Raw genomic sequence first — 13661 nt, forward strand, 5'->3', positions numbered from 1 at the left:
CCTATTACTAAATAGATGTTCATAATGACAAAATGATAATATAATCATGTCGTCAAATAAAAGTCAAAACCAAAATATAATGTTATAAAGGGATATAACTCAAGAACTGTAAAAGTGACGCTACCCAAATTTGTACTTGATCTGAGTTTTGTGGTAATAAGCATTGTGTATACGTTTCATAACATTTGGTTGAGGCAAACTTAAGTTAGAGAACGGAAACGAAAAATTCAGCAATTTTTCCATTTGTAGTGGGGCATAACTCTAGAACGGTAAAAGTGACGCCACCAAAATTCAAACTTGATCTGTGTTTTGTGGTAATTAGCATTGTGTATAAGTTTCATAACATTTGGATGAGGTAAACTGAAGTTAGAGAACGGAAACCAATTTTGGGACGTACATACGGACAAGGGTAAAACTTAATGCCCCCTCCTCTATGGCGAGGCATAAAAATTCAATCCATCTCCCTGTAAATAAAATCAGCCTAAAATCACTACATGTATATCCATTGTAAAGTAGTTAAATAGTGTTGCACAACAGTCATTTTCATGCAGTATAACATCATACATGTACATGTAAAGTAATATGACTTAAAAATTGTGATTTATCGATTGAAAGTCTGTTCCCCATAAATCTGCATATATATATGTGATCTGGTCCTTCAACTCTAAATTTAAACCACTGAATATTATGTAATTTTAAAATATTGGCAGGAAACAATGTGGATATAACCATGATAACATGTGGTGTATACAACAAACAATAAAAACCAAAAGATATGTATTTACTGTACCAGTTACAATGTAGATATACTTCATAAAGTGATTTTGATGAAAAGTAATTATATATAAACAATAAAATTTAGGATCAAAGACAGCATATATATATATATATATTCATGTTTTACTGTCTGGCTATTTTAAAGAGGAATATAACAAAGACATCTACTTGTGTGCATGAAGTTCTATCATGTATTGTAGAAGTTTTATATGAACAATGTTAATATACTACATTTTAATGCATATCATATTTCATCTAACTACTGAAGCAAACCACTGAACCTGACTGGCCAGGGGAGAGAATGGCCCACTGCGACTAAACAACTGGAACAGAAAAATGGAATCCATTCTTTTAATTACCAATCTAAGACTTAAGCAGCGGAATCTGAATGACAAGAACAGAGGATAGAATAATATAAAAATAAACAAAACATAAATTGACCATTTGATGAGAGTTCTTTCTGGAGTCTGTTGTAGCTTACAATAAAAAGAAAATTTGTAAGAGTTCCATGGAACCCAGTGTCTTGCCTACTTTTGCTGTTAGTCACAGGCTCAACAAAAATGGGGAAAAAATTATTAAAAATTTTCCTCTAGATACTATCTTTTGATTGTAAGAAGCTTCTGTCCAAGTTTGGTAAAAATCCAGGATGGTTTATGAATCTAATAAATGTTTTAAAAACTTTAACTGCAGACTGTATGTAATGTTAACTGGAAGAAAAACTAAGTCCATTTATAAGAAATATACGGAAAAACAGGAAATAAATTTTTACAAAATTTCCTTCTAGATACTAGCTTTTGATCATAAACAAGCTCCTGTCCAAGTTTGGTACAAATCCAGGATAGTTTAAGAAAGTTATTAAAATTTTCAAAAACTTTAACCACAGAGTGAATGTAATGTTAACTGGCAGAAAAACTAAGTCCATACATGTATGTAAGTAAAATACGGATAAACAGGTTTTTTTTTTAACAAAATTTACTTCTGGATACTGTCTTATGATCATAAACAAGCTTCTGTCCAAGTCTGGTAGAAATCCAGGATAGTTTAAGAAAGTTATTAAAATTTCAAAAACTTTAACCACAGAGTGGATATTTGTGGACGCCGCCGACAACGACAGAATGTAGGATTGTTATGTCTCGCTTTTGCGACAAAAGTCGCAGGCTCGACAAAAATTAGAAATAACAAACTTATAGATCTTTAAAAGTAGGTATTTCTTCAGTATATCTATCATTTTAACAATAAGGAAATGTGGTATGATTGCCAATAAGACAACTATCCTCCCGAGTCTAAATGCCATGGATGCAAGCAACGATATATATCATTAAATGGCCTCCAACAATGAGCAAAACCCATAGCTTACAGTCAGCAATAAAAAACCCTACAACATAACTTGTGAAACAATTTGAATGAGAAAACCAACAATGACAAAACAGTAATATTACAGTGTATGTTGTTTAATGGTCAACCAATTATCTGTTAATTGTCATCATCGTCATTGGTTACATGTCATGTAAACTGGTGAATGTGACACTAAAAGTACTGATAGATAAAAGATTTCCTTCACTTGTACATTGACATATTTAAGATCAAAAGTTCATTTGAATTCAGATCATTTGATCAATTACATTATCACTGGACACTTTGCTACAGTGCATGAAAACTTTATTTCCAGATTCAGGAATAGAAGGCTGTCATTTTCATTTTGCCAGAAGTGGTTGCACAAATTTTATACTTGGTCACCTCTGAATCAGAATAGAGTCCAAATTTAAACATGTGTTTGCGCATCACTACATGCACCATCTGCAGAAGTCAAACAAATGACCTTCAACCTTGAACCACAGAACTCATCTCACCGGCTTGGCTGCGGGTACAAGTCAAATAGGCACCTGGTTAAATCGGCACCCATAGAAAAAGTCAAATCGGCACCTGGTGAAATCGGCATCTAGTCAAATCGGCACCTATTTAAAGTCAATTCGGCATCCAATAATATTTGATATAATATATACATATAAATAATTCTAAAAATGTATAAATGATCTTTCTATTTATGATTATTTTTGGGGTTGGATTTTATCATTCATTACATCTTTAAAAATAAATTAAAAAATTTATTGTTTAAAGTTTTCTCAACATTCTATGACTGATGTTTTGATTAGTTTTCTTTTCAATTAACTAATTAATAACTTTTATCAATTACATAATTAACATGTTTGTTGTTTTAACTATATACAGGTAGTTATTGCTGTTTTTTCTTCAAAAACTTAATAATAAACAATGAAGCCATTACCCAAGCTGTTGTTTAATTATGAGAAAATTAGATGCAATAAACATGATAAAAGGGAAAACTATGAGTTCCTTTCATTACTATCACTAATCAAACTTGCATGCAAAATAATTAGCAATTAAGGTGGTTTTTCAGGAAACTTTAAACAGCATTAAACCAACAATCATGCAAAATGCTCAACTAGTTAAAACATGCATAAAAAATATCCAAACCTTGAATACACATTAAGTTGACAAAAAAAAAATACATACAGAAATCCCCTAAAAATGTAAATAAGTCAATACTTGTTTAACCCCTTCTTTATTTTAATCTTTTTGTTTAAAATACTGAAAAAAAACCTATATTAAACATATCTAACATGGGTGCCGAAATGACTTCATCGGGTGCCGATTTCACCAGGTGCCAAATTGACTAGGTGCCGATTTGACCAGGTGCGGATTTGACTAGAATTCCTTGGCTGCCAGGGAGAAGTCACTTCCCCATAAAATTCTAGAGTGAGGTGATCCCTAGCCTGGAACCATTTATTCAGCAAATTCAGGCATTTTGTGTTTTTTGACACTTTCTTAAAAATTCAAACAACCACACAGTACATGTACATTGTATATCAATTCAAACAAAGAGGGTTTGACACACCTACAGTTATGCAGAAATTAGAGAGAAAAATGGAAAATCAGAGTGAGCAATTTCCTAAAAGCTGAAAGCTTGTTAAATGAATGTGCACAAATGTAACAAAAAGCTGCATGCCAATGTAATGCATTGTACAACACATAACCTGTTATCCTGTTATCATGGTTATAGCATAAGGATGGCTTCAAGTCTAAAAACTTGAAGTAACACTAGTACTTGTACATGTATGTTAATGTCAAGTCATGTGACATGACAAGACATGGGCCCCAAATTCATGTCCGACTTACTTCTAGCCTTATGTGGTTTTTTAGATGTAGGTTGCCATCGGATTTCTGTCATGTCTGGATTAAGAGTAAATATCCGATGATACTGACGACTGTTAGAACGGACTTTAATCAATTCACTTCCATTCTGCATGTATGAAAGACAATCTTGAGCTGAAAGATAAAAGTATATAATTCAATAATCATTTTTTTCTATACAGAATAAACTAATTAATAAAAAAAGGCCTTATGTTCATTGTATCCACTGTGAATGCACTTTGCTGATTCCAATATCACGAATACCATGAATACTGTCTATTTTGCAATGTTTTAATTATGCCAAAATGGGGACAGGATGCATGTAGGTTTTGCCAAAACCAACCTTGCATTTTAAATTTTGATAGCCTTTTTTTGTACATGTATATGTATATAGCATTTTCTTAATGATAAGTAATCTCACATTTTTTGTTCACTATTCCACGAAATCATTATTAATAAATTTCTAAACTTTTTCAGTAAACTATTAAATACAATGTAATTTTAGCTGGTGTACTCTTTAACAAAATAGAAGTGGCTGTACACAATTTTTTCATTCATCAGCTGAAGACATGTTCTATACTCCTAAAAGACAGCATGTGGTTTTCGAAGAGTTGGGCATGTTGGGAGTTGAGTAATGGCGAGTCAAAGGATCATAAATTTAAACAAGAAATGACACAGTAAAATGTCTAGCCTCTTGCAATATTGGTCATACATGTACATGTATCAGATTTATTTTAAATGGTGATAAACTCTAAAACTGAGGTCAAGGTCAGATGCAACTGTTTATGTACATATACAGAAATTAATAAACATGGTACATTGTACATGTATTACTCCTTCTAAAAAGAGGCTTAGTAAGCGCTCATGTGAATCATAAATGGCAGCCCTAAACAATTAAACATGTACCTTAATATCTTGATTTATTCATGTCACAGTATGTAATAGTCAATCCAATATATGTATATTTTATAAATCTTAAACTAACCGAGTAGGTTTATTAAACAATGTTCAAAATGTTGAAAGATTTGAAAAATTCCTTGAAGAACATTAGCAGATTATTGTGATTGGGAGATGTCTGTATCACATACATTTTTGTAATACAATCAGTACAATGTCCTGAAGTCTTTCTCATCATGCTTACAGACCTCACTTGCTTTTCCTGTTATCAAGATCATAGATTTAACATTTACATGTATATGCTAAAAATCTGCTCTATCAGGTCTATCCCCCTTAGAAAAGGTAATAAAAATAGACACAACATTTATCTCTTTATTCTGTACCATTGTTATAGTTTTTATTATCAACAACAAATTTCAAAGTTAACACAAAATAAACAAAAAATTCAGATAAAAAAATATCCAGCCAACATCAGGAGGATCCTGACTTAGGGCATGCACATGGAAATGAGGTGGGCCTAAATTAGTGTTTTTTAGACGGTTTTAGAGCTCAGCCCATGTTGATTAATGGCTGGAATTTGTCCAGCAGCAAATATAACATGCATATTCAGAATTATTAGCATGATTAGATATACCTCGGATCCTAAAATATGAATATACCCTGTTTGTTCAGAACTGATACATTGTCTTGCTTGCCAGCTCACATGTTAACAGTGTGCACCATTTTTTGACATATAGTTCCGACTTCAAGCCAGCCCTAAAATCCAGCTTAGCCGAGGAACAGGTAATACAAATTTTAAAGTCTGCTTTGACACAGGTATTGTCCAAACTTCAACCTAATACCTCACTAATAGGCAAGCAAACTACCATATGACTAGTACCTTGTGAAATTCTGACTCTGGAGCGGATTTCTTATAATTTTGGCGACCAAATCTGAAAACTGTTCAGACCCGGAATCCAAAAAAGGGATTACAAAACGACTACCAAGGCACCAAGTTGCATTTAGATATAGTATTTCTATAATGTATGACTCTTTCATTTTATACAGACCTGTAGCTATTTTTCTTTCAGTTGGCATGCTACTAAAGGATACTGTTTTCTTCCTAGGAGGTTTTCTACTCCCAGTCTTGTTCATAAAACTACTTTTTCTTGGCATTATTTTATCCGATATAGAATTTTCTTCATTTTCTAGAGAGTTGCTGTCATCACCTGTACCATCCAAATTTTCAGATTCACCGTTAAGGAAAACATCCGAACATTTTTCTATCACTTCATCGGCGGTTTCTGTTTCCTCCGCCATGTTTCACATTTCCTGCTTTTGGGATTTTTGTATGGACCGATAATTCCAAATTGTATCCCTTTTATCACCAATTTACATATTTGCTTATATTCTTACATCCTTATTCATCATTATTTTTCAATGCATTGACATTTTTGTTTGTTTTTGGTTGCATTTTGGTCGTAAACAGAGTGTATTAGCACTCAAATCAAAGTAATTTGCGACATCGGATCGGATTGCTTGTGTAGTTTAAAATACAAAATCGGATTAGGGAAAATCACAATTCCGTGTTTATCTTTCAAGTCTTTTCGACACCTAGCCTTCTCAACTTTTACAAAAACTTGACAAAAAGGGCAGAAGATACCAAAAGGGACAATGAAAAATCAATGATAAGTCATGGGGCCAATAGAAAAAGGGGACATGTAACTAATTATATATTTTATTAAATTTCATAGTTTCGCAAAACTTGATTCCCACGCAAAATGGCTGCAGTAGCTTTTTGATTCAGGGTGGGGGCATTTATTCAATGATTGGTCTATTCAAGGATTCCTTGTTCTATTATATTCAGTTGCGGATCCGCCCCTGATATTTCTAACTCCTCTTATGATTGCATATTGAGTTATTAATCTGCCGGGTTGGAAAATTCAGTTTTCGTTTTCTGGGCAAATTATTCATTTTTCATAATTTTAGAAGATGCATTGTTTTATACACCTTCTTTTTTTCCTGATAATATATCATCATACAGCATTGATAAATTTATATGGTTGGAAAGATATTTCATAGGATTTCGTTACATATTTCTTTCGTCATGATTTGACTCAGTCATGCACAGTTCAGTTTATAGTTGTCCAGAAAAGGGGATTGAAAACTACATCTTTTAAAAGAACTTTAATTAATTTTTAATTTAATTTTCTTTTAAAATGATTGGTTGCTCGATGTGTGCTTTACGCCGCAATGGGATTCATTTTGTATTATAACATACACTTCCTGTATCTAAATATCCTATACCAATACCGTGTAGTGTTAAAAGGCAATTAAAGGGAAATAAACATATTTGAATTGATCAGTGTAGACCAGGTAATTTTGAAAACTTGTTAAAGCTGGGACTATAATACTTTAATAGTCCCAGGTTAAAGTTTTCGTTTGATAATTTTGCTTATTGTGTCAAGTGAATCTCTGCTAATTGTGACCCGATTATTGATTAATAACATACAAATAACGCACTCATTTTACAAGTAAAAAGACCCCACTTTCATTATTTTATTCAAATAGATTCTATTTCTCATCTTTTCTTTTAAAGATATACATCTGTTTCTTCTTTGAGACACAATTTACAGAATAATTGCAGTTTTGATCGAAAGTAACAAATAAAAAATAACCGAAACACTGAGAAATCAAGTCATTGTTGAATCAGAAACATATAATACAATATATATGTGTCTGGTTGAATATACTAAGACGTTTCAATTCGGATTTCCTTTGATGTATTAGTTCAGGATAAACTTTTAAGCCAAATCTTTGTATCTATGACACAATTTAGTAAAAGTTTTAAGTAATTTGTTGTAACGAAACACGAGAAGTAATAATCTACTAGTTATACAAAGATTGCCGTTTAATTGCAATCTAAAACGTCACTACAGGTACGGGTATGGCTATTCAGTTGGGGAATATACACACCGTAAGAAAGCACCAAAAGGACACCACCGTTCATAAAAGGAGAATAAACAATAGAGAACGAAAAGTCGTATCAACGAAGTTCAGAAACGTATCAACGAAGTTTAGGACTCACTGCTAAACTATTACCTCAGGAACTTTGGTACCGCAAATTACTTAAAACATTTATTAAATTCTTTCACATCCCCATTTTTACAACATTTATTAAATTCTTTCACATCCCAATTTTAACAACATTTATTAAATCCTTTCACAACCCCATTTTTACGTTGCTGTTTTTGATAGAGCCCCTGAATTTTGATACGATCCAAAGTTATCGATCCTTTATATACACTAACTTTAAAGGGTTATCAATTTAACACTGTAACAAGATCTTTGAATATTGTTTTACCAGTACTTAGATTGATTTTGTCATTAATAAATTATAGCATAACTATATATATATTCTTATACAGTTTTGAACACTGAAGGACCTACATTCTGTCGATACTTATACAGTCATGAATACTGAAGGACCTACATTCTGTCGATACTTATACAGTTATGAACACTGAAGGACCTACATTCTACAGTCATGTACACTGAAGGACCTTCATATTCTGTCGATACTTATACAGTCATGAACACTGAATGATCTACATTCTGTCGATACTTATACAGTTATGAACACTGAAGGACCTACATTCTGTCGATACTTATACAGTCATGAACACTGAAGGACCTACATTCTGTCGATACTTTTACAATCGTGAACACTGAAGGACCTACATTCTGTCGATACTTATACAGTCGTGAACACTGAAGGACCTACATTCTGTCGATACTTATACAGTTATGAACACTGAAGGACCTACATTCTGTCGATACTTATACAGTCATGAACACTGAAGGACCTACATTCTGTCGATACTTATACAGTTATAAACACTGAAGGACCTACATTCTGTAGATACTTAAACAGTTTTGAACACTGAAGGACCTACATTCTGTCGATACTTATACAGTTATGAACACTGAAGGACCTACATTCTGTCGATACTTATACAGTTATGAACACTGAAGGACCTACATTCTGTCGATAGTTATACAGCTATTAACACTGAAGGACCTACATTCTGTCGATACTTATACAGTCATGAACACTGAAGGACCTACATTCTGTCGATTCTTATACAGTCATGAATACTGAAGTACATACATTCTGTCGATACTTATACAGTTATGAACACTGAAGGACCTACATTCTACAGTCATGTACACTGAAGGACCTACATATTCTGTCGATACTTATACAGTCATGTACACTGAAGGACCTACATTCTGTCGATACTTATACAGTCATGAACACTGAAGGTCCTACATTCTGTAGATACTTATACAGTTTTGAACACTGAAGGACCTACATTCTGTCGATACTTATACAGTTATGAACACTGAAGGACCTACATTCTGTCGATACTTATACAGTTATGAACACTGAAGGACCTACATTCTGTCGATACTTATACAGCTCCTACTTTCTGTCGATACTTATACAGTCATGTACACTTACGGACCTACATTCTGTCGATACTTATACAGTCATGTACACTTACGGACCTACATTCTGTCGATACTTATACAGTCATGTACACTGAAGGACCTACATATTCTGTCGATACTTATACAGTCATGTACACTGAAGGATCTACATTCTATCGATACTTATACAGTTATGAACACTGAAGGACCTTCATTCTGTCGATACTTATACAGCTATGAACACTGAAGGACCTACATTCTGTCGATACTTATACAGCTATGAACACTGAAGGACCTACATTCTGTCGATACTTATACAGTCATGAAAACTGAAGGACCTACATTCTGTCGATACTCATACAGTCATGAATACTGAAGGACCTACATTCTGTCGATACTTATACAGTTATGAACACTGCAGGACCTACATTCTACAGTCATGTACACTGAAGGACCTGCATATTCTGTCGATACTTATACAGTCATGTACACTGAAGGACCTACATTCTGTCGATACTTATACAGTTATGAAGACTGAAGGACCTACATTCTGTCGATACTTATACAGTTATGAACACTGAAGGACCTACATTCTGTCGATACTTATACAGCTCCTACATTCTGTCGATACTTATACAGTCATGTACACTGACGGACCTACATTCTGTCGATACTTATACAGTCAGGTACACTGAAGGACCTACATATTCTGTCGATACTTATACAGTCATGTACACTGAAGGACCTACATTCTGTCGATACTTATACAGTTATGAACACTGAAGGACCTACATATTTCGATACTTATACAGTCATGAATACTGAAGGACCTACATTCTGTCGATACTTATACAGTTATGAACACTGAAGGACCTACATTCTACAGTCATGTACACTGAAGGACCTACATACTCTGTCGATACTTATACAGTCATGTACACTGAAGGACCTACATTTTGTCGATACTTATACAGTCATGAACACTGAAGGACCTACATTCTGTAGATACTTATACAGTTATGAACACTGAAGGACCTACATTCTGTCGATACTTATACAGTTATGAACACTGAAGGACCTACATTCTGTCGATACTTATACAGCTCCTACATTCTGTCGATACTTGTACAGTCATGTATACTGACGGACCTACATTCTGTCGATACTTATACAGTCATGTACACTGAAGGACCTACATATTCTGTCGATACTTATACAGTCATGTACAATGAAGGACCTACATTCTGTCGATACTTATACAGTCATGTACACTGAAGGACCTACATATTCTGTCGATACTTATACAGTCATGTACACTGAAGGATCTACATTCTATCGATACTTATACAGTTATGAACACTGAAGGACCTTCATTCTGTCGATACTTATACAGCTATGAACACTGAAGGACCTACATTCTGTCGATACTTATACAGCTATGAACACTGAAGGACCTACATTCTGTCGATACTTATACAGTCATGAAAACTGAAGGACCTACATTCTGTCGATACTCATACAGTCATGAATACTGAAGGACCTACATTCTGTCGATACTTATACAGTTATGAACACTGCAGGACCTACATTCTACAGTCATGTACACTGAAGGACCTGCATATTCTGTCGATACTTATACAGTCATGTACACTGAAGGACCTACATTCTGTCGATACTTATACAGTTATGAAGACTGAAGGACCTACATTCTGTCGATACTTATACAGTTATGAACACTGAAGGACCTACATTCTGTCGATACTTATACAGCTCCTACATTCTGTCGATACTTATACAGTCATGTACACTGACGGACCTACATTCTGTCGATACTTATACAGTCAGGTACACTGAAGGACCTACATATTCTGTCGATACTTATACAGTCATGTACACTGAAGGACCTACATTCTGTCGATACTTATACAGTTATGAACACTGAAGGACCTACATATTTCGATACTTATACAGTCATGAATACTGAAGGACCTACATTCTGTCGATACTTATACAGTTATGAACACTGAAGGACCTACATTCTACAGTCATGTACACTGAAGGACCTACATACTCTGTCGATACTTATACAGTCATGTACACTGAAGGACCTACATTTTGTCGATACTTATACAGTCATGAACACTGAAGGACCTACATTCTGTAGATACTTATACAGTTATGAACACTGAAGGACCTACATTCTGTCGATACTTATACAGTTATGAACACTGAAGGACCTACATTCTGTCGATACTTATACAGCTCCTACATTCTGTCGATACTTGTACAGTCATGTATACTGACGGACCTACATTCTGTCGATACTTATACAGTCATGTACACTGAAGGACCTACATATTCTGTCGATACTTATACAGTCATGTACAATGAAGGACCTACATTCTGTCGATACTTATACAGTTATGAACACTGAAGGACCTACATTCTTTCGATACTTATACAGCTCCTACATTCTGTCGATACTTGTACAGTCATGTACACTGACGGACCTACATTCTGTCGATACTTATACAGTCATGTACACTGAAGGACCTACATATTCTGTCGATACTTATACAGTCATGTACACTGAAGGACCTACATTCTGTTGATACTTATACAGTTATGAACACTGAAGGACCTACATTCTGTCGATACTTATACAGTCATGAATACTGAAGGACCTACATTCTGTCGATACTTATACAGTTATGAACACTGAAGGACCTACATTCTACAGTCATGTACACTGAAGGACCTACATACTCTGTCGATACTTATACAGTCATGTACACTGAAGGACCTACATTTTGTCGATACTTATACAGTCATGAACACTGAAGGACCTACATTCTGTAGATACTTATACAGTTATGAACACTGAAGGACCTACATTCTGTCGATACTTATACAGTTATGAACACTGAAGGACCTACATTCTGTCGATACTTATACAGCTCCTACATTCTGTCGATACTTGTACAGTCATGTATACTGACGGACCTACATTCTGTCGATACTTATACAGCCATGTACACTGAAGGACCTACATATTCTGTCGATACTTATACAGTCATGTACACTGAAGGACCTACATTCTGTCGATACTTATACAGTTATGAACACTGAAGGACCTACATTCTGTCGATACTTATACAGCTCCTACATTCTGTCGAGACTTATACAGTCATGTACACTGACGGATCTACATTCTGTCGATACTTATACAGTCATGTACACTGAAGGACCTACATATTCTGTCGATACTTATACAGTCATGTACACTGAAGGACTTACATTCTGTCGATACTTATACAGCTCCTACATTCTGTCGATACTTGTACAGTCATGTACACTGACGGACCTACATTCTGTCGATACTTATACAGTCATGTACACTGAAGGACCTACATATTCTGTCGATACTTATACAGTCATGTACACTGAAGGACCTACATTCTGTCGATACTTATACAGTTATGAACACTGAAGGACCTACATTCTGTCGATACTTATACAGCTCCTACATTCTGTCGAGTTTTATACAGTCATGTACACTGACGGATCTACATTCTGTCGATACTTATACAGTCATGTACACTGAAGGACCTACATATTCTGTCGATACTTATACAGTCATGTACACTGAAGGACCTACATTCTGTCGGTACTTATACAGTCATGCACACTGAAGGACCTACATTCTGTCGATACTTATACAGTCATGTACACTGAAGGACCTACATATTCTGTCGATACTTATACAGTCATGTACACTGAAGGACCTACATTCTGTCGATACTTATACAGTCATGTACACTGAAGGACCTACATATTCTGTCGATACTTATACAGTCATGTACACTGAAGGACCTACATTCTGTCGATACCTATACAGTTATGAACACTGAAGGACCTACATTCTGTCGATACTTATACAGCTCCTACATTCTGTCGAGACTTATACAGTCATGTACACTGACGGATCTACATTCTGTCGATACTTATACAGTCATGTACACTGAAGGACCTACATATTCTGTCGATACTTGTACAGTCATGTACACTGAAGGACCTACATTCTGTCGGTACTTATACAGTTATGAACACTGAAGGACCTACATTCTGTCGATACTTATACAGTCATGTACACTGACAGACCTACATTCTGTCGATACTTATACAGTTATGAACACTGAAGGACCTACATTCTGTCGATACTTATTCAGTTATGAACACTGAAAGACCTACATTCTGTCGATACTGATACAGTTATGAACACTGAAGGACCTACATTCTACAGT

The 13661-nt window shown here is 34.6% G+C and overlaps 1 protein-coding gene across 1 annotated transcript in view; it reads right to left on the reverse strand.

Annotated features, from left to right (window-relative positions):
• Nucleotides 1-6398, reverse strand: part of LOC127705979 (inactive phospholipase C-like protein 2) — a 78874-nt gene extending 72476 nt beyond the window's left edge. Inside the window, exons 1-2 of the mRNA XM_052210365.1 lie at nucleotides 5934-6398; nucleotides 3973-4122 (exon numbers count right to left, since the gene is read on the reverse strand). Coding sequence (XP_052066325.1) covers nucleotides 3973-4122; nucleotides 5934-6183 — 400 coding nt within the window. The 5' untranslated portion in view covers nucleotides 6184-6398. The remainder of the gene's footprint in view (nucleotides 1-3972; nucleotides 4123-5933) is intronic.
• Between the last annotated feature and the right edge of the window lie 7263 nt (nucleotides 6399-13661).

Source organism: Mytilus californianus, unplaced genomic scaffold (assembly GCF_021869535.1).
Source record: "Mytilus californianus isolate M0D057914Y unplaced genomic scaffold, xbMytCali1.0.p SCAF_6, whole genome shotgun sequence".
NCBI classification, from domain to species: Eukaryota; Metazoa; Mollusca; class Bivalvia; order Mytilida; family Mytilidae; genus Mytilus; species Mytilus californianus.